Source organism: Salvelinus sp. IW2-2015, linkage group LG1 (genome assembly GCF_002910315.2).
Source record: "Salvelinus sp. IW2-2015 linkage group LG1, ASM291031v2, whole genome shotgun sequence".
In the NCBI taxonomy this organism is placed as follows: domain Eukaryota; kingdom Metazoa; phylum Chordata; class Actinopteri; order Salmoniformes; family Salmonidae; genus Salvelinus; species Salvelinus sp. IW2-2015.
Window position 1 is genome coordinate 24,449,585 of NC_036838.1, and position 22,633 is coordinate 24,472,217.

General features: G+C 44.5%; 1 protein-coding gene across 1 annotated transcript; it reads right to left on the reverse strand.

The window, feature by feature from the left end:
• Window positions 1-819: 819 nt before the first annotated feature.
• Window positions 820-4,352, reverse strand: LOC139027671 (uncharacterized). Its single transcript, XM_070443407.1, has 2 exons — window positions 3,853-4,352; window positions 820-3,677 (listed from the first exon to the last, which is right to left on the reverse strand). The coding sequence occupies exons 1-2, from the start codon at window positions 4,335-4,337 to the stop codon at window positions 2,216-2,218; spliced, it is 1,947 nt and encodes a 648-aa protein (XP_070299508.1). The 5' UTR covers window positions 4,338-4,352; the 3' UTR covers window positions 820-2,215.
• Window positions 4,353-22,633: the final 18,281 nt, after the last annotated feature.

Sequence of the window (22,633 nt, forward strand, 5' to 3'; positions counted from 1 at the left end):
GAATCCATCACGCTCTCCATCCCTCCCTCTCATTCTCTTTCAGTATTTATTTCCCTCTCCCTCTATCTTCCATTTCTCTCTTCCTCTGCCTCTCTCAGCTCACGCACCAGGCAGGTGTGAGTCTTTCTTGCTGTGTGTGTGTGTGTGTGTGTGTGTGTGTGTGTGTGTGTGTGTGTGTGTGTGTGTGTGTGTGTGTGTAAGAACCACACGCGGTGTGAGAGTGTGTGAGAAACACACTCAGTGCATTAAGGTGTGTGATCCTGTAGCGCCATGTGCCACTAATGACGAGTGCTGACGACACTAATCACAAAGCAAATCACACCTATTATCATTATTATTACATTAAGTTATCAATGACAGTGTGAGTAGTACCTACCACAGTGAACCTTGAGTTAACAGGGCTGCATAGACCTGACATAATCCTGCATAGCCCTGACATAAGTCTGCATAACCCTGACATAAGCCTTTTTAATTTATTTTTATCTTTATTATACATCTGACCCCCATCTGTCTTATCAATCAAGGGAGAAAACCAATTTTACAGACATTGTGGCCCTCGTCAACTAGAGCTTAAAACCCCATTGTCGACCCTGTACCCTAGCCTTGTACGGTACGTTCCATAATGAATATGTACAGAAGAAAATAACACAGAAGGAACAAGGCTATACATAGCCAGCTAAGACCAATATACAGAAACCTGGTCCGCTCCTTTCAAGCTCAACACAGCTCTCTTTACAAATGATTTAAAAGAAAGAATTTTTTGTTTGTTTGTTGTTTACATGGATTGTGAGTGTTATATCTGGAAAGGCTCTACACCACTACGACAAATAATTTTATTTGTAATCTTCCATAAAAGCTTTGTGATCTAAATAACAACAGCAATAGATCATTCTACAGTCATCCCACTGGCCCGAGTCCCTTCCCTGTACAGTCAATGTTCTGTGGGTTAACTGTAAAAACACCAGCCTCTTTCCTGGGACTAATTGACTCCTAACCTGCAGAGGCCTTCAGTACCACAACTATTTACCATTAACCTCTGGCCAGCCTCAGGGTCAGCCTACTCCATCTATCTACTCTACAGTATCTATCCCTGGAAACAGGTCATGTAAACGTCAAGCCAACGATAGGGTGGAGAGGGTTGGGTTGGTTGTTGCGGACTCAAGGGTACCAGGCGGGTTGAGCACAATCACGTCAGGTACTGTACAAACATCTCCCACTGCAACACCCTCCCCCTATAAGACTGTAAACTGGATCTCGGTGTCAAAAACACATTGATTGAGCGGGGTGGTTATCAATGAACACACAGTGCTACGCTTGCTGGTCTGTGGCATTGGTGTAAGATGACATCTTATCTCATGTCCAGCGAGCTGTGTTCTGGCGGATTCTCTTACGGTGCTGTATTGCTTTTAGAAATCTCAGTCACGTTTTTAGTTGAGGCGTAAAAGTCAATGTTTCATCAATGTCACCGGTCAGCGTTTTTTTTTTTACATAAAAAAATTACCCAAAGATAAGAGCAACAAAATGACACAATACTGTATAGAGCTCGCCAGCTTGTAGTCTTAAAACCCGGAAATAAGTTACCTTATTTCCGGGTTACCTTATATGGTTCGTTCATCCATCCCGATGGGAAAAGTGAATGGGGAAAGAGTTTTGGAACAAATACCGAATGAGATAATAGCAGTCAGTTAACATGACCTTTACGAATTATGAAGCTTTTATGTGATTTATGTGTTTTTTATAACAACTTAAAATCTTCAAAATTCACAAAGTGGCGTTAGCTGATGAAGATTCTCATAGAAGAAAATGTATAAGATCTCCTAAGCTAGTGTTTCCACACAGACCTTATTTTCGGCGTTTATCCAAAACCCCTACAAAAACGCCATTCATTTTCCTCATCGGCTTTGTCCAACGAACCATGGCGGAGTTAGTGCCTACAAAAAGATGCCATTACTATTTCTCTCTATTGTGTTTTAGAAAACTGTTTTTCAAACCCTATGAGCATGAGACAGCCAGACATGGTGCAGACACACACACACACATACCTCTCCTCTCTCACACAGGCTCACAGATTGTAACAGACACACACTTGCAGTGTGTTACAGTATTCAGTTAGTAAGAAGGTCATGCACTGACACACACACACACAAAGCTATTGTCCGTGGTGCTTTATAGTGGAAAACACGCATGTACACACACACACACACACACACAGACCCTATACAGTAGTGACAGTCAGTAGTGAGCTGGGACAGAGGGACATCTCGTCTCGGGTACCCAGCCTCGTCCCGTGAGTCAGCAGCTCCTCCACCGTCGTCCAATCATCAAACAGCTTCCTGTTCTGCAGACGACTCAACTTCCTTTGGCTGAGCTCCAGCACCGTGTTGCACCGGCCATCTCCCAAAGACCCTCCCCCTCCAGACATAGCCTCTTCCTCTTGAATAACTCCTCTCCCTCCTCCTCCCATAGCGCCTCCTCTTGTGTTGACGCCTGCCTCTCTCAGAGAACCTGATCCTCCATTGGCTCCTGGCCTTGTGTAAGCCTGTTGCCCTCGGGCCTGCTGTTGTTGCTGCTTCTGCTCACGGGCCAGTAGGAGGTGCTCCCGTCTCTCTGTGCGGCTCCAGTACCTCCCCCTCATCACCTCCTGACTCTCCTCATCCGTACTCATCCCGCTGCGCTCGTCCGCTAGCTGCGACGCCCGGTCGCGAAGAATCTGGTTCCTCACAGCTCTCGGGTTAGGATGGTTGGAGTTAGTGTTGGGGGTAGGGTTGGGGTTAGGATTGGGGCACTTCCTGGACCCTCCACCGACCCCAGCCCCGACCCCAGTGTGGCCCTCAAGAGTGCTGTAGAGGCCCCCACCACCCCCTGACCCCTGGTGGGACAGCCGATTGGCCGGTTTAGGCCATGTCTCATGGATGTCCATGGATGTCTGGGGAGGGTGGCTGAGGGTGCTGAAGCGGTGCACCTCTCTTTCTCTTTGTCTTTCCCGCTCTCTTTCTTTCTCTCGTTCTCTTTCTCGCTCCCTTTCTCTTTCTCGCTCCCTTTCTCTTTCTCGCTCTCTTTCTCTTTCTTGCTGTCTTTCACGCTCCCTTTCATGCTCCCTTTCTCTTTCTCTCTCTTGCTCCCTCTCCCGCACTGGTATCTCTGACATAAAGCTCCTCTCCTGCTGCTGCCTCCTGTCGTTAACCAGCTGATCACGACCTCCACTATTGTCGCAGTAATGTCCCCTTGGTAAGGGCACAGCTCCTCTGTGTTCCCCCAGAGAGATTGCATGTTGCTGTGGTGAGAGGGCCAATCCTGCTGGGTGTGTGAGGACCAGTTCTGATTCTCCCTCTTCAGGCAGGCCCAGCTCCAGGCCTCTAGGTGGCGCTACCCCACAATGCTGCAGGGTGGCATAGGAGGGGGATGACGGGTGACTGGCCCGTCTGACACGCTCCTGGGGTGGGCCACGGTGGTGCAGGGTTCTACTTCTCCGCAGCTGCCCCATTGAACTGGAGCCCTGGTGCTGCAGTGGAGGTGGCGGCCTGCGGTGGCCGGAGGGGGTACTGCAAGTGGAGAGGACAGGCGCATGGGCAGAGAGGGGCGCAGGGGCGTGGTGAGGGTTGAATAGGGACCCGCTACTTGAGCTGTGTCTGCTCAGACAGGGACGATCCGCCTTCCGGAACTGGACGGACGACACCCTGAAGATACAGAGGGCAACAGGAGTTATAAATGCGATGAAACAATGGTGAACAACATGCATTATCATCGTTCAACACTGGACTGAGGATACTTTGAAGATGGATGGCTATGGATCACGTTATAATGGAAAACTATGACAATCATAATGATCATTGTCTGGTGATGAACCCCTACCTGAAGAGTCCGTGGGGTGGAGGGCCCATGGATGGAGCGGCCAGGCCAGGCATGGAGCAGGAGGGCTGGGGCTGCATGGTCAGTGCCTCAGGGATGGCTTCAAGCAGCTCTCTGTGGTTCTTCTGGCAGCTGTCGCGGCGTTCCCGCTCGCACACCTCCCTCTGGTGGTGGAGACGAGCTTTGTACAGGCACATGCGCTTCTCTAACAGCCTCTGGAAGCGGCGGAACTCTCCCGTGCTCACGCTGTAGAACCCTGAGTCACTCAGCTCAGACGAGATGAAGGACTCAGATGATGGAGACCCTCCACCTCCACCCCCTCCTCCACTGACCGCCAGGCCCCCTCCCCTGGGGTGACATTCCTCCAGACCCCCCTCCTCTGTCTCCAGGCCAGAGAGGTCTCCCTGGTGCAGGCTACCGTCGGTCCAGCCCAGGCCACTGTCCAGCTCATGGTGGAGAGGTAGGTAGCCCAGAGGTTTCTCCAACATATAGTCCTCATCCTCAGTCTGAAGGAGAGAGAGGAGAAAGGTTAGCGATAGCACACAGTCACACACACAGTATGCAGCTATACAGCACATACAACACAGACATGAACACCCACCCACACACACGCAAGCACACACACACACACACACACACACACACATATACCACACACTGGCTGTGGTAACTGCTGGGCTCTTCTATGTTGTTGCAGCAGCCAATCAGACAGCTCTGATCCCTCGGAACATGACTGGCCAGCTCCAGGTCCTTAGAGAGAGAGGGGGGATGAGAGAGTGAGAAAGCGAGCGGTTATCAAATGTGAAACTAACTATTGAATAATGTGTGCTTACATGAATAAACAAGCATCTGATTTTTTTGAAAATGCTAAATTAGAGAAATTGGTTATGTAATTTCCATGTTCAAATATAATTGTATGGAGCGAACAAGCCTCTCAAAAAATGCCCCCTAAATATCCCTTGTTATCAAAAGTCCTGATTATTAAGTATGGGCGTTAATGCAAAGTCAATTACATGCTGTAGTTTGCAATACAGATTTACTGCACTGAACTGTAGGTTGTGTCTGGCAGCAGTATCTGCGTCAGTGTGTGCTGTAGAAACAACGAGCATGTTTGTAGATGGGAGAGAGGAGTGTGTTTTTCTCCTCTGTATCCTAAGCTGAGCATACTTCCATTCTCCAAGGGATTTCATTAGGCGCAGCTCACATTCCGCCGCTGAACACGTGAGCGCTGTTTTATTGATTGTGAGCGTGTGCGTTTTTCGTTGAGTGTGTTTGGGTATATTACTGTATGTGGTGTGTTTGTATGTGCTTGATGCCAAACGTTTCGATGATTTAGATGTAAATAAGATCAGGTTTTTGATTTGGTTATTCTTTCTATTTATGCAGCGGCAAAGCACACTGACTGTTTGTGCCTGAGCAATCCTGCTTGTGTGTGTGTGCGCACGTGTGTTTATAGTTTCCATCTCAGGTCCCTAATGTTTGTCGCAGCATGAATAATTCCAGACTGGGTTGGCTGAGGGAAGCTGCTCCATTTTTGAAAAAATGCATCGCTGTAGCCCTGATCTACACTATGGTACATAGTCAGCCGTCTGGAAATAAAAGGGCCTTTTTTTTTTTTTTTTTTATGCGTCAAAGCCTTGATCAGCGAACTCGAAGGGTGCGTTTCCTTCAAGAGGGATAGCAATATGGACTTAGACGGCTGGAATTGCTTCTTTTTGCATGTTGGCCCTGATTGATGCAATTCATTGGAAGAGCTGGGGCCCTATTCAAAACAAAAGGCTATCCCGATGTTTACGGGTTTTCACCCCCCCCCCCCACACACACACACACACCCTGGAGAAGTAAGCTCTGAACCTCCCCTAGTTCGGTATCTGTTTTTCCCTATATGTATCCCCAAGTGCAGTCCCCTGTTCAAAGAGCGCTGTGTACACTCTCACCTCCAGATCCATACAACCCACTACTAAACCCACGAGCTTCCCACTAGTCCCGGGGTCGTTTTCTTCAATAGATAGTATCCTCTCAAGGGACTTGCAGAACAACACAGACACAGACAGTATTCTGTAGGTCTAGCTCCTTTAATCACATGTACTGTACCATACAGTACAATGGGCTAATTATCTTGGCTAATTATAATCACCCGTCTACAACACAGGAAGTTATACCAGTCACAATAATGAGTGGGGTGCAGGATTTAACACCGCTGATTGATTGTCTCTACTACAGGTACTGAGTGATGAATGGTGGTCCAATCACAGACAGAGTACCCACGTACCGTAGTCTTAATTATAGGGTATGGCATTGGCTGACAACAACGTGATTATTGTTCATACAAAACCAAAGGAAAAGCTTTATGATATTATGCGTGGCATCCTACTACTAGGTGACAGTTTGTCAAAGTGTCTGTGTGAGTGTGTGTTTCAAGTTTTACATGCTTGACTTTCAAACTCTACAAAACAGGGCAGTAATCAATATCAAAATCGTATGACTAATGAAACACCTACAGTACCAGTCAAAAGTTTGGACACACCTACTCATTCCAGGGTTTTTCTTTATTTTTACTATTTTCTACATTGTAGAATAATAGTTAAGACATTAAAACTATAAAATAACACATATGGAATCGTGTAGTAACCAAAAAAGTGTTGAACAAAAACTATTGGCCATGTCTCAATCGATTCTCAAAGAGTGTGCAAAGCTGTCGTCAAGGCAAAGGTTGGCTACTTCAAAGAATCTCAAATATAACATACATTTTGGTTTGTTTAATACTTTTTTGGTTACTACATGATTCCATATGTGTTATTTCATAGTTTTGAAATAAGAAATAAGAGAGGAAGCTATATATACAGGGTCAGTTACAGTACCACATTTACAATATGCAGGGATACTGGAGTATTTGAGGTAGATATGTACAGATATGTAGGCGTGAGCTGTGTGTGTGTGTGTGTGTGTGTGTGTGTGTGTGTGTGTGTGTGTGTGTGTGTGTGTGTGTGTGTGTGTGTGTGTGTGTGGTGTGTGGTGTGTGTGTGTGTGTGTGTGTGTGTGTGTGTCAGTCAGTCAGTCAGTCAGTCACCTGGTAACCAAGTGGATCCAACTCCTCTATGTCTTGTGGAGCGGTAGGTAGGTACTCATATCTCCCATTGTCACGGTGATCACGAGGCAGACTCATGTGGCTGCAGTAGTGTCTGAGAGAGAAAGAAAGAAAGAAGAGAGAGAATAAGAGAAGAGAGAGATATGGAGTCATCAAATCTAACAATTAGTGGAGGAAGATATTAGTGAATTTTTATAGACATTTGAAGTGTGTGTGTGTGTCTCTATCTGTGACTCTACCTGTCCTGGTAGGCAGGGTTGACCCTGGGCATGGTTCCGGCTGCTGTGACACCCAAACTGCGCAGGGCCAGGTGGGGGGGCAGGGTGAGAGGCTCCCAGTGTCTCTCAGTCTGCGTGCTGCAGTCCTGTAGTCCATAACCCCTCCCACGCTGGCTCTTGATCTGCAATGTGATTGGCTGCTCATAAGCAGCCAGGATTCTAAGAGCATCACGTTTGCTCAGGTGGGAAAGATCCCGTTTGGTCAGGTGACTCAGATCCCGCCCACTGACCTGTGAGGAAACACAAAGAGACACATGACACCCTATTCCCCATATAGAGCACTAGGCTACATATCATGGGGGTTCAGAGTTCACTCATCTACACTGTAGAGCACTTCATCACTACTTGTATTTCTGAGAGGTATTGATATGTTGAATGCACCTTGAATGACTGTTTGAACTACTGGCACACAGCTCGGACACCCATGCACACCCCACAAGACATGCCACCAGAGGTCTCTTCACAGACCCCAAGTCCAGAACAGACTATGGGAGGCGCACAGTACTACATAGAGCCATGACTACATGGAACTCTATTCCCCATCAAGTAACTCATGCAAGCAGTCAAATTTTTTTAAACAGATAAAAATACACCTTATGGAACAGTGGGGACTGTGAAGCAACACAAACACAGGCACAGACACATGCTTACAAACACACGATAGCATTCGCACTCTACACACGTGTACACATTGATTTTGTGTTGTAGATATGTGGTAGTAGAGTAGGGGCCTGAGGGAACACACTTAATATGTTGTGAAATCTGTTGTGAATGTATTGTAAGGTTTAAAAAGAAATAATGTATAACTGCCTTAATTTTGCTGGACCCCAGGAAGTGTAGCTGCTGCCTTGGCAGGAAGTAATGGGGAACCATAATAAACACAAATACAAATCAAGGGAGGGGATGCAAAGATGAGGACGAAGAGCATATCAGTGTTCCAACCCAAGAGGACAAACAAAACCTTTGGAATTCAATATCTGGCTTCTGCAATGAATCACTCCCGATGCCAAGCATAGCACCAGAGCCATGATACTAGAGCCGCGAGCCAACAACACCATCACCCAACCAGAGTGACACAGTTGTACACAGCATCTCTTAACTACAGTACATCACTAACACGACTCACCGCCTACTACAGTACACACAGCTACAGAGACAGAGAGAGAGAGTAAAGAGAGGGAGAAAGAAAAATAGAATGAGAGAGAGAGAGTGCAATAAATTGATTTACTGTGAAGGTTGCAGAGAAAGCACTGTGTGTGAGCGTGTCGTCTATCTCTGTGAGTGTAACGGCAAAATGTGTTGCATTTACAATTGAAGCGTGTGTGTTTGTGATTGTGTATATGAGTTAGAGCTTGTTTGTGCGTCTGTGTGTCGACATGATCTGGAGCGATTTTCCTGACATGCTAACCCCATGAGGAGACACCCAGCCAAGCACACATCCACACACACACATGCATACACACGAACACACATGAACACACACAAACATACACATTTCACAAAGCTAGAGAGATATAATTTAATGGCTTTATCCATGCAGTCCACTGTCCGCACACACTCTCACACACAATGTCAGGATTATGGTGGCCTTTTACTGCGGGCCATGTGCACTGATACAAAATGCCATCTGTACAGAGAAGCTCTGTGGGTGAAGAGTCAGGAGACTGCACTGCAAAACAATCTTGTTGTTTTTACAGTACTATACAATTACGCTAACAGTAAAGTACCATATTCATTATTTACAGTAAATTGCTGTAAATGGCAATGCACTCTGGGTGATATTAGGTGTAAACAGTTAATGATCATGTAAATTCCTGAAGAAACTTTGGTTTAACAGTACATTACTGTAACCACACAATGCTGTGTAGCAATTGGTAACTGAGTGATCGGATTGAGCGACATCAAGGTCTGAAGTGAATCAACCAAACAAGGTGTGTTTAACATTTATATGATTTACAAATTAATTATACTGAATATTACACTTTAATGGAAAACTGTGATTTAGACGGTAAAGTTGTAAATGTATTAACAGTAAAATACTGTCAAGCGGTATACAGCAGCATATTGTAAATGATGGTGCATTGTGGGAAAATGTTGTGGGCAGATAAAGAATTGCTTTATTTCGAATTCCACCCCACAGAATACATTAGCGTACTGTATTTTTGGAGCGCCAAAAGCCTTTTGATCACTAGTTGTTGCATGGTATTGTTTTTTATGTCTCATTCACATATTTTGAGGCGTCCCTTGTAAGAGGCTACATTTGTGCTACCCGTTAGTGAGAGTGCTGTACCAATTTGAACCTGTAATATGTAACTTTTTGAGTGACCTGACCAAATTCACATAGAATTGTGAGTTATAGATCTGTCATTCCCATTGAAAGCATGTCTAAGAAGCAGTAGATCTATTCTATGTGCGTTATTTCCATGTGCCCCATTCTTAAGTTTTGAGTCTTTTACTTTGGTTTTGTACACCAGCTAAAAAAGCTGAAAATACAATATTTTGGGTTATGGAAAATATATTTCACAGCTGTTTAAATGGTACAATGATTCTCTATACGATACTTGTCTGTTTTGTCACATAAACTGAAATTAGGCAACCTATTCGAATTTTAGCAAACAGGCAATGGTGGAGTGATTTCTGCATAGTGCACCTTTAACTGCTATGTGGTACAGTAGTAGTGCCCCAACAATTAAATGTGTATAGGGGACAGATTGGAGTGGCAGCAAGTCTCTAACATTTAATGGTTGAGTATTTGCCATGTCCTTTCGTCTGTTTTGCCCTCTAGTCCCAATTTATTGAAAACATTACCTAGCAACCAATCTGCTTGCACCAATCCCAAACATTACGGTAAAATACTGTAAAATACAAACCCCTTCTCCCCTCAATTAATGAATTCATCCATTAATTCATTACAATTACTGCAAAAATATTACAGCAACACACTGTACTGTTGTTTTACTGTAACGTACAGGCAGCCAGTTGTCTGTAAATTACAGTAAAAACAACAGTACAAAATATTACAGTAACAGTATTGGATACTGTAAAATACAGTACGGTAACATACTACCTTTTTTATGGCAACTGACTGCCTGTATGTTACTGTAAAAGCAACAGGAAATGTTGTAGAGTGTAGGCATCACCCCACGGCAGAGAGAGGGGGGGTGAGGAGAGGAAAAGAGAGGAGAGGAGAGGAAAAGGGAGGAGAGGAGAAGAGAAGAGGGGAGAGGAGAGGATGAAGAGTAGAGATGGAAATATGGAGAGGGATAAATGTAAGTTAAATAGGATAAGTGAAGAGAGAGAATGTGAGAGACAGGAAGGGAGAGAGGGGAGAGGATTGAGAGAAAAAAGGAGGGGAAGAGTGAAAGAGAGGAAGGAGGAGAGGGGGGAGAGAAAGCGAGAGAGATAGAGAGAAAGAGAGAGGGGGAGAGACAGAGCGTCACAGCTCTCAGTGGTGTTGGAATGGGCAAGGGCTGTACTCTTGTAATCATCAACCGCTGGTCACAAGAGGCTGCACACACACACACACACCACACAACACACACACACACACACACACCACACACACACACACCACACACACACCACACACACACCACACACACACACACAACACACACACACACACACACCACACACAACACACACCCACACACAAAACCTCAAATGCCCCCATCACAGAGCCTCACTATAATACACAGAGCCTCACAATAATACACAGAGCTGAATGTTGCTAGAAGAGACAGCAGAACAGACACAATAGACGCAATCTTTCTGTAGACACAATCTTTCTAGAATATAGAATAACTCTTTCACACATATGACATTTCTGTTATAAATAAGATACACGCCCATCTAACTCTTATTCTGTATTCTCACACACCCACATGCTCGCATACACATATGCAAGCGTACACACACACACACACACACACACACACACACACACACACACACACACACACACACACACACACACACACACACACACACACACACACACACACACACACACACCACACACACACCACACACACACAAACACAAGCACGCAGCAGGCAGCAGGCAGCAGGCATCATGTCATGGTGTGTATTCTGTTCCGTTATTCCCCATCTCCTTGATCTGTACATGACCCCCACATCACCACAACCCTGCCTCCATCCATAAATCCCATCTACACAGATACTCCACACACCCACATAGATGCACATACAGTACGCAGGCACGAAAGCATGCACACACACTCCACACACAGATTTAGAAGGTGCACACTAACCCCCAATCCATCGCCGAACCACGGCCCTGAGAGCCGACAGCCCATTGCCACGGCAACGGATGAGCGCCGAGTCTGAGGTTTCCCTCTGTTCTAAAGAGGAGTCCGGCAAACGAGAGGAAGAGGAGGAGAAAGAGTGACGAAGTATCCAGCATAGATCCTCGTGCTCCAAGCAGAGTCGAAGAAAGATCTCCACGCTATCGCTCCCTCTCTATCTCGCTCTCCCTCCTTCGCGATCTCTGTTTCTGCCTGTTTCTCTCTTTCTACTTCTCTCTCCCTCTCCCTACCAGAGGCAGAGGCAGCCTCTGCTAAAATCCAGAGAGACAGACGCAGCTACCACTGACACACAGAGGATCTCAGCACTCTCTTCTCCTCAGCTCTCTTTCCGCTCTCTCTCTTTCTCTCGCCCTCACACACACACAATCTCGCATCCCTCTCTCAGCTGTCATTCTACCCCCCTCCCTCTATCTATTACACTCTCTCTCCTTCCTCTCTCTCCCCCCTCCCCGCTCTCCCTCCCTCCTGTGCCAGCCTTGTGTTGAGGCTCCACCTCTCTTGCATAGTAACCCGGCTGGACTGTGAATGTATGCACGCACGCACACACGCACTCCTCTCTCTCTCTCTCTCTCATCACACACACACACACACACACACACACACACACACACACACACACACACACACACACACACACACACACACACACACACACACACACACACACACACACACACACACACAACACACACAGCACACACACACACACACACACACACCCCAATCACAACACACACACACACACACACACACACACACTGTGATTGGTCACCTCTCACGTGGTGAGACTAGGGGGTAGAGGACAGGAGAGGAGGGGTACCCTGCCCCCTCCCCTGCAAAGTTTTCCTCGGTTGGAGGGAGATTCTTCTCTGTCTAATAGAGGTTCTCATACCCTCCCTCCCTCTCCATCTCTCTCCTGTTCTTATGCTCTTATTGTGTCTCTCTCTCCATCTCCCTCCTTTCCTGCATAATTCTCTCCTTCTCCCACCCTCTCTTTCTCTCTCTCCTGTATCTCTTCCCTCTCTCTTTCTCTCTCTCCTGTATCTCCCCCCTCTCTCTTTCTCTCTCTCCTGAATCTCCCACCCTCTCTCTTTCTCTCTCTCCTGAATACCCCCCCTCTCTCTTTCTTTCTCTCCTGTATCTTCCACTCTCTTTCATTCTCTCTCCCTCTGCTTCTAAAATACAGTTATCCTCCTAGTTATCCCTCCCTCGCCACGCTCCCTCCCTCCTGCTCTCCCTCCCTCTTTCTCTCCCTCAGGTGCAGGGGTATGGCTGCAGAAGCTGTTTATTCTGTACAAGCAACATGAGCTAGAGGGGGAACCCTTTTCTCCCCAATTGAACATAGGAAGCAGCTCACATATGAACAACAATATTGTATGCAGTACTAGGACAGATATTGTATACATTATGTTGCTCCCGGACGTGTGCACGACACACGACACACACACACACACACTCACTCTGAATAACCAGTTCACTGTAGCAGCGCTGTATGCTAATATGAACAGGCAGGCATGGAGATGACGGATGGATGAGAGAAGGAGTGATGATATAAATATGGAGAGATTGATAGATGAGAGATGGATGTAGGCTTGATTACATCTGACTCATCCTCTGTGGCCCCTCACTGACTGTGCGTTGCCCTGGATACCAATGTCTGCTCGATGACTAAATGTAAACCTTGACTGTAAGGAAAGTATGTGCTTATATGCACGTGAATGTATGAATATGTGTGTGGGTGTGTGTCCAACAATGTATTTTGAATTTGAGTGTGTATGTCCTCCAGAAATGTCAATGTTTAAGGTGCTGACATTCTTGTTTATGAGTGTGTTTGTGTGTGTGTGTGTGTGTGTGTGTAGGTGTGTAGGTGTGTGTGTGTGTGTGTGTGTGTGTGTGTGTGTGTGTGTGTGTGTGGTTGTGTGTGTGTGTGTGTGTGTGTGTGTGTGTGTGTGTGGTGAAGATTCCTGCAATTAATGCATGTCTTGTAAATTCTGCCATTTCTATGTTGATTTGTGGGGGTGTTAGGATGAGGAAAACAGAGAGAGGAGAGGAAGGAGCAGAGATAGCACCCCCACACACACATTGTACAACGTAACAAGTTCTGCTAACTCATTGTTTGTGGAAATCCATTGCCTAGAACCATTCAAGTAACCCAAATCAAAGTATTCCAGTGTTCAATACTTAATGTAATAAAGTGAGTTCACCACCCATATGGTTCTTTTTTAAGTTGTAAATACTTAACTGTTTTGTTTTTTTATGAACTTTTTGACACTCATTTGTATTATGTATACTGAGTTATAACGACTGAAGTTACTTAAACATTAATCATTGTTGTAGTAAAGGGTCCCTTTTACTTCAATTAAATCATTTGTGTGTAAGTAGTAGTTCTGATTAGTAATTTTCAGTGGTCATGTCTTAATGTTTAATATTGTTTTATGTATTCAACGATTTGTCATTATAACCCGCCTTAGCAGTCATTGCAGGATTCCGCGTTAGTCTCTGTCGTTAAGAGTGGTGCTCACGACCTTGTTGTTGTTCTGCTTCTTTAAATTTGTAATGGCATATCACAACCAACTGAAAGGTTCATACACCGTCACTTACTGGTCTGGAGTGTGAGGCCGGTCACGGCCTCCCTATTCATCTATTTCTCTAATCCAGCCCTGTGTTTCCACCTGCTGTTCTGGAGTGTGAATTCATTACACTTTGTGACACAAAAAGGGAAGGGAAAAAGGGAAGAAATATTGCCCTGCCTACTAACCCCACATCCATTAAAATCTTACTGAAGCACATGTTATTCCTATCACTCTCTATTGGCCTCGGCCTACTCACAGGGAGCCTCTTAGGATCCCTCGCCCTAGACCCATCTTCCTCTACTACTCTCTTCACTGCCTCAGTATACGACACCTTCTATACTACTCTGATCCGGGCAACCTCAACCTGCCTTTCTCTTACCGAACACTTCTGATCTCCAGCACCATGGGTATCCCTAAAGTTATCACACACAACTTTTTCCACCGATACTACACATTCCTTTGTCTCATGTCCTCCTGCACACTTCTCACATCTAGGAATTCCCCTCCTACACACTGCTGCAATAGCTTGGCACCTAAAACACTGTAATGGTTTCGGGACAAAAGCTCTCATGGGATAACTGATAAATCCTAACTTGACTTTGTCAGGTAAAGACTCTGCATCAAAACTCAGTTAGACAGACAGTGTCTTCTGTGTTTCACTCCACTGGGCACACACTGGTTGAATCAATGTTGTTTCCACGACATTTAAACAAAATTAAGTTGAACCAACGTGAACTAGACATTGAATTGACTTCTATGCCCAGTGGGACCACGCTCTCCACCGGGTCTGCATGGCACCAAACGGCGGGCGTCACAGACGTACGACCTTGTTGATGGTGGGAATTAGTTGTCTCATTACTGAACATCAATTTGCTCCACGTATTTATATGCTTTCATCATGATCCATTTGACCTCATAGCACAGCAAACTGCTTAATACAATTTTAGAAATATACTTTTTGTTTCTTCAAACATGTATTAAAGTATCATAAAGTAAAAACAAATTGAATTACCCACAATCCTTTAAAAAGAGTGGTAAGTTGTAAGAACTTAAATTCATAAGTTGAGAGAAATTGCAACAATGTAATTGTTCTATATCAGCACAAACCAGATATATATATTTTTAATCAAATACCAATGTGTCTGACTACTTTATTATTTTAAGTAAAGATGCAAAATATAATAAAATCTAGTAAGAACAACTTATTCAAATGTTAGATTGACTGTAAACTACTAAATCTTTTTTACTTGTAAAAACTCAATAACTTGATATTAGCCGAACACAAATAAATAAAGTTGCATTTACTCAACAACCTTATATTTGTTAACATTACTCAAAAACATTTAAGTGATAAGAAATATTATTGACTGAGTAGCACATATTATTTGAGTCTACTGACAGTCGGGGATGCTTGAGTAGCCACTAATACATTTCTTTAATGAGTTAGGCAGGTATGTTTTACAGTGCACACACACACACACACAGACACACGCACGCGCGCACGCGCACACAAACACACACTGCTGAGGCGGCAGGGTAGTCTAGTGGTACTTGCCTAGTTAAATAAAGAAAAGATAAACACACACACACTCATTTGTGTCTGATCACTGAGTATAGTCTACCACTATATCAGTCAAAATACCCATAAAACCTAGCGGTCAAACATGGAATTGGTTCCAATTATTTTTCTACCATTCATGTTGGGGGGTAAGGGTAAGCCTACACGAAACACAGCCCGGATTTGTAGTGTGGATTTTAGAAACACTACACAAAATGAAACGCTAATTAGCTGCTAATGTGGCTATAATACAGACCTACAAATGCCTGTCTCAAGCTTCATGTCACTCTCCTCACTCACCAGGGCCATGATGATCTGGACGAGACTGCCGAATTGAGGCAAAGGTAAGGATCTCTGGATTAACTATCTAATGTTTGCTAAATGTAGTAATGAATAAATTAGCTAAAGTTGCCTAAATTGACAATTATTTGAACTGTCTTAGGCAAGTTTTAAATTGAATGCATGCTAGATAGTTAGCTCATGGTTAGCTAGTTAGCAACATTAGCCTGGCTAGATGGCTTCATTAGATGTCTATATTTCTAGCCATTTAAATGCATGAGAAATTCATAAAAACAAGTGCATCTTTCTTTGGCTTTTATAAACCAGGAGTCTAGCTTAGTTTCTGAAGCTATGGCTAGGCATTCTTGATAATGTTTGTGTGTGTCTGTGGTTGAGGGGTGGGTAGCCTACTTCAAGTACTTGTTGTTTTGTAGCTACAGGTAGCTTATTATTTTAGTCTAGCTTTTTGAGAGGTTTTAGAGATGGACTGATTAGCATCCTCTAAAAATAAAATTTTATTGGTCACATACACATGTTTAGCAGATTTGATTGTGGGTGTAGCGAAATGCTTGTGTTTCTAGCTCAAACAGTGCAGTAATATCTAACAAGTAATATCTAACAATTGCACAACAACACACACACATTTTATTAAGTAAAGGAATGGAATTAAGAATATATAAATATTTGTACGAGCAATGTCGGAGCGGCATTGACTAAAATACAGTAGAATAGAATACAGAATATAAATATGAGATGAGTAATGCAAAATATGTACACATTATTAAAGTGACTAGTGTTCCAATTATTCAAGTGGCCAGTGATTTCAAGTCTATGTATATAGGGTAGCAGCCTCTAAGGTGCTAGTGATGGCTATTTAACAGTCTGATGGCCTTGAGATAGAAGCTGTTTTTCAGTCTCTCTGTCCCAGCTTTGATGCACATGTATTGACCTCGCCTTCTGGATGATAGCGGGGTGAACAAGTGGTTGTCCTTCATGATCTTTTTGGCCTTCCTGTGACATCGGGTGCTGTAGGTGTCCTGGAGGGCAGGTAGTTTGCCCCCGGTGATGTGTTGGACAGATCGCACCACCCTCTGGAGAGCTCTGCGTTTGCGGGCGCTGCAGTTGCCGTACCAGGCGGTGATACAGCCCGAACGGATGTTTTCAATTGTGCATCTGTAAAAGTTTGTGAGAGTTTTAGGTGCCAAGCCAAATTTCTTCAGCCTGTTGCGCCTTCTTCACCACACTGTCTGTGTGGGTGGACCATTTCAGTTTGCCAGTGATGTGTACGCCGAGGAACTAGAAGCTTTCCACCTTCTCCACTGCAGTGACGTCAATGTGGATGGGGGGTGCTCCCTCTGCTGTTTCCTGAAGTCCATGATCAGCTCCTTTGTTTTGTTGGCGTTGAGTGAGAGGTTATTTCCTGGCACCACTCTCCCAGGGACCTCACCACCTCCCTGCAGGCTGTCTCATCATTGTTGGTAATCAGGCCTACTACTGTTGTGTCGTCTGCAAACTTGATTATAGAGTTGGAGGTTTGCATGGTCATGCAGTCATGGGTGAACAGGGCATACAGGAGGGGGCTGCGCACGCACCCTTGTGGGGCCCCTGTGTTGAGGATCAGCGAAGTGGAGGTGTTGTGTGGCCCGTCAGGAAGTCCAGGACCCAGTTGCACAGGGTGGGGTTCAAGTCCAGGGCCCCAAACMTAATGAGCTTGGAGGGTACTATGGTGTTGAATGCTGAGCTATAGTCAATGAACAGCATTCTTACATAGGTATTCCTCTTGTCCAAATGGGATAGGGTAGTGTGCAGTGCGATGGCGATTGCATCATCTGTGGATCTATTGGGGAGGTAAGCAAATTGAAGTGGGTCTAGGGTGTCAGGTGAGGTAGAGGTGATATGATCCTTGACTAGTCTCCCAAAGCACTTCATCATGACAGAAGTGAGTGCTACGGGACGATAGTTATTTAGTTATGTTACCTTTGCTTTCTTGGGTACAGGAACAATGGTGGCCATCTTGAAGCATGTGGGGACAGCAGACTGGGATAGGGAGAGATTGAATATGTCCGTTAACACTCCAGCCTGCTGGTCTGCGCATGCTCTGAGGACACGGCTAGGGACGACGTCTGGGCCGGCAGCCTTGCGAGGGTTAACAAGCTTAAATGTCTTACACACGTCGGCCACGGAGAACGAGAGCCCACGTCCTTGGTAGCTGGCCCTGCGTTATCCTCAAAGCGGGCGAACAAGGTGTTTAGCTTGTCCGGAAGCAAGACGCCGGAGTCCGCAACGTGGTTGGTTTTCCCTTTGTAGTCCGTGATTGTCTGTAGACCCTGCCACATACGTCTAGTGTCTGAGCCGTTGAATTGTGACTCCACTTTGTCTCTGTACTGATGTTTTGCCTGTCTGTTTGCCTTGTGGAGGGAATAACTACACTGTTTGTATTTGGCCATATTCCCAGTCCCCTTGCCATGGTTAAATGCGGTGGTTCGCGCTTTCAGTTTTGCGTCAACAGTGTGTTACTTTACTGCGGGAAAACATTGATATGTTTGCTGTTACCTTCTGAACAGGTCAGCTGGTTCAGCCTGGAACGCTGTTCTCCTGCTTTGCTATGTTTCAGTCAGTGCAGGGTCCTGAAGAGCAGCAGGGTGTGAAGGGTTTTGTCCCAGCCCAGCTCTAACACCTGACTTAAAATAATCAACTTACTGAATCATGGTGATAGGCTATGATTTGTAATCAGGATATACGCTGGAACAAAAGCTTATACACACTCCTGCAATTCACCCATTTATTTCATTATTCTGTAATAATGGGGGGGTTGTTGATATATAATGCATGCTCAACTCTCAAGTTGAAGTTCAACTTGTTGACTGATGCCATGGCGGCGGCTGCTGCTAAGAGGAAAGCAGCTGTGAACCAGAAGACTGCAGCAATAGGCTATTGTACTGGCCTGTGTGGTACAGTCTTTCAAATGTGTAGTAGTTTGTTGCATCGTATTGCTTAGTTGATCATTTGTGCCAACTTTGAATTCAATCTATGCCACAGATTGTTAACTTCCTCCATTTTGTACTGGACCTTTATAGATGCAGACCCGAAGACATTCAAGCAGCATTTTGAGAGAAAGTATCCCAAGTCTCCGATGGTCCCAGTAACGGTTAACGTGCAGGTCTAAGCGACCACACACTCAAATGGAGCTACTGCTGGGGTTAAGATTCTTCCATCATTTACACACAGTGGACATAGTGTAAACCACCATGTCAACCAAATGCTGTCCTCAATGCTTAAGTTGTGTTTGTGGCTCAGTTCGTGGAAACGCTGTGATCGCTCATCGTCTTTKATGGCAAACCATCTCTCTAGCTACCCTTTATTCCACACTATGCCTTTTATGCCCCATGGTCCCTCAACTTRGGACACTTTGGAACTCTCTATCTTATTTGTATTTTTATTCATTTATTTATTTCACCTTTTATTTAACCAGGTAGGCCAGTTGAGAACAAGTTCTCATTTACAACTGCGTCCTGGCCAAGATAAAGCAAAGCAGTGTGACACAAACAGCAACATAGATTTACACATGGAATAAACAAACGTACAGTCAATAACACAATCGGGGGGGGGGGGGAAGATGATCCCTATAATCGCATCCTACCTTCACCCATTTTCCCTATGCCGCTTCCTTCACTTGTTCTTCTCCTGATTTGATAACAGCTAGACTCAGTCACACGTTTAAAAGTGTACTGTTTTTGCTACTTTTTTTTCACTTGTGTAATGCTGTACTCCTTTTTCATTTTTTATTCTGGGGTTCAAACTGAATGCAGTGCTAAATGTGCTGCTCACAATTGACATCAGCAACGTGGACATTGACAAGAAGGGTGATAATATACCGTAGCTGCGTTTAGGCAAGGCTTCCTTGTTTTAAGTGTGTTTCTCATTCTACTGGAGTTGACATAGTATTACATATAACACCTACGTTATGCATCCAGTTGTTCCATTTGTAACTCACCCCCCAAAATCACAATATGCTGTTTTACATTTTGTTAATCTAATTCCTCAAATGGAAAAGCATAAAAGTCTGTGTGCTCTCGGGTAGTAATAATAGTTTATATGGTGCTCTAAGATGTCCCAGGTTTGTGGCATTGATGAATAAATCATTTAATATTTGCTTAAATTCAGCTGTTTATATGCTATGTGTAAAATGCATTACTATTTTGATTTGTACAAAATAAAAAATGTTAGTTCAGGTGTTTGATGTAATTGATGGGTGACTAGGTGCGTTCTTGTCAAAGAAATATACTTATTCATTCATGATTATGGATACATTCTGCAATGCGTTAATTTGGCTTTGAATCTCCAACAGAACATGTCAACAAGTTAGTTCTGAATTGCTTTAATACAGCAGTGCATTCTGACACCATGAACTGAAATAGATTTCACCTTGTTCATATAGCTGGCAGAAATAAAGACCTCCACCAGCTGAAGGAGAACAGGATCTCGTAAAATAAGGGTATGTTGCTGATATCATCAAGGTAGGTTGCTAGCTAGCTATATAGCTTCTTTGAAGAAAAAAACGATCCTTATATTCGTGGCACATTATAAATATCTGACTGCTTCTAGGATAGTATTCTGTTCAAGACACAAGAGCAAATGCATAAATAAGAACAAATATTAGTTACATAAAATGTTCAATCTATCTTTCATTTTCGATCACTAGTAACTAGCTAGCTGACAGCAAAGGTGACGTGCATGAGCTTGCAGGGATTTGTAGTCTTGCATGATGTCTAATTTCATGCAAATGAGCATTTTTGAATCTGAGTAAATAGAGCCGAATATATTTATAAGAATCACCTTGTCCGAGAGAGATTTACACGGATATCAAAACGTCATGCCAGGGTAAGCGTACACAAAACACATCACTTATTTGAAGTGTTTCTAAAAACCGAAATGTATATAATGAATTGTGAAAAAACGATTGGAACCATTTCCATGTTTGACCGCCAGATTTTAAGGGTATTGTGATGTGTCCACTGTGGGGCTCAAGTAGTATACATTTGAACTTCTTGCCTCTTCCTGCTGGAATTAGTTTAGTTAAGTATAGGAGTCCAAATGTTACTACAGAGAAAAAGCATACAGATATGTTATGTTAGTTCATGTTATAGCATGCAATCTTTTAAAATAATTATTCCCCTAAAATAAATTGTATTGTAAATATTGACCAAAGCTATCCCAAAGTGAAACAATGAAATTATAACCACGCAAGCCCTGTTAATGCTAAGAGGACTGGACGCTTGCTGAATCCCTTCAGCATGACCTCCTAAATCTGTTTTCTGCTTTGCTTTGCCGCTGGTTAGGCTGAAACAACGCTGCCTGGTCTGGCCTCTCCTCTATCTGCACAGGGACGCCACACTGAGCAACCCCTAATGAGGTTGGTGTGTATAATCAGGGTCAGCACCCAGCCTCATCCCTCTCTTTTCGACTAGGGAGGTAGAGGGAGGATGAGGGGGGCCGGGGAGGATGAGAGAGGGCAGGGGACGGATGAAGAAGGATATGAAGGATGAGGGAGGAAGAAGATGATGAGGTAGAGGGAGGAAGGACAGGGAGGATGAGGAAGAGAGAGTCTGAGGGAGGGAGAGGATGACCAAGATGGACAAGGGCCTGGGTTCACCCTYAGGCTGAGGAAAGGAGTCACACAGAGACGAGGCGGCACAATAAAAAAACAAGCCACGCCAAGAAAAGAGAGCGCGACTGAAGATGAGAGGCGTTCCCTTAAATATCACTTGCATAGCCATGTCATCTCTCACTCCGTTTCCGTCCGAGGAATTTGAATAGTTTTCTCTGAAGAGACAATTATCAGCAAATGACAAAGAAAAGGTCCTCCATCATACATGGAATACACTGATTGCTTCTGTTTCTTTACTTTTCTACATGTCTTGTCATGTATCCCTGTTGTAACTGCATAATGTGTGCAGTAAACATTTCAGTACTCGGCTCTGAACAGGTATAGCCTAGCGGTTAAGAGCATTGGGCCAGTAACTGAAAGATCYCTGGTTCAAATCCCTGTGCCGGCAAGGTGGAAAAAGTTGCCCTTCTGCCCTTCAGCAAAGGCAGTTAAACCCCAACAACAACTGCTACTTGGGTGCTGATGATGTTAATTAAGGCAGCGCCCTGCACCGCTCTGATTTCGAGGGGTTTGGTTAAATGCGGAAGACGCGTTTCAGTTGAAGGCATTCAGTTGTGCAACTGACTGTGTATCCCCTTTCATGTCTACCAACTCCCCCTTGTCGCTACAATATGCTATTCACATTACTGTACCCACAATCTCTTGGGCATTATTACTCTATTGTGCTGAACATAACCACCCTCAATGCACCCCTGGTTTCACTGTCTGTTTGATTAAGGGAGAGTTTAGCGGTGATATTATTATGCTAATAAGAATCACCTTCACCTGCAACCATCACCCAATGACGTGAGGACCAGCCGTTGACGCAGTGAAACTTCCTCCAATCAACAGCCACCTCTCATCTGAAGCATCGTCAATGGTAACTGGAATGATCGTTAGTGTTCTGCCAGGCTACAATTAATCAAGTCAAATAGGCATTAGGATTCAGCATGACAATTGATTAAATGTCTCTCCATGAAGAAGGGGCTTTGCGTATGCAAATCTGAGACAACTGGGTCTGTGTAGGCAGCATC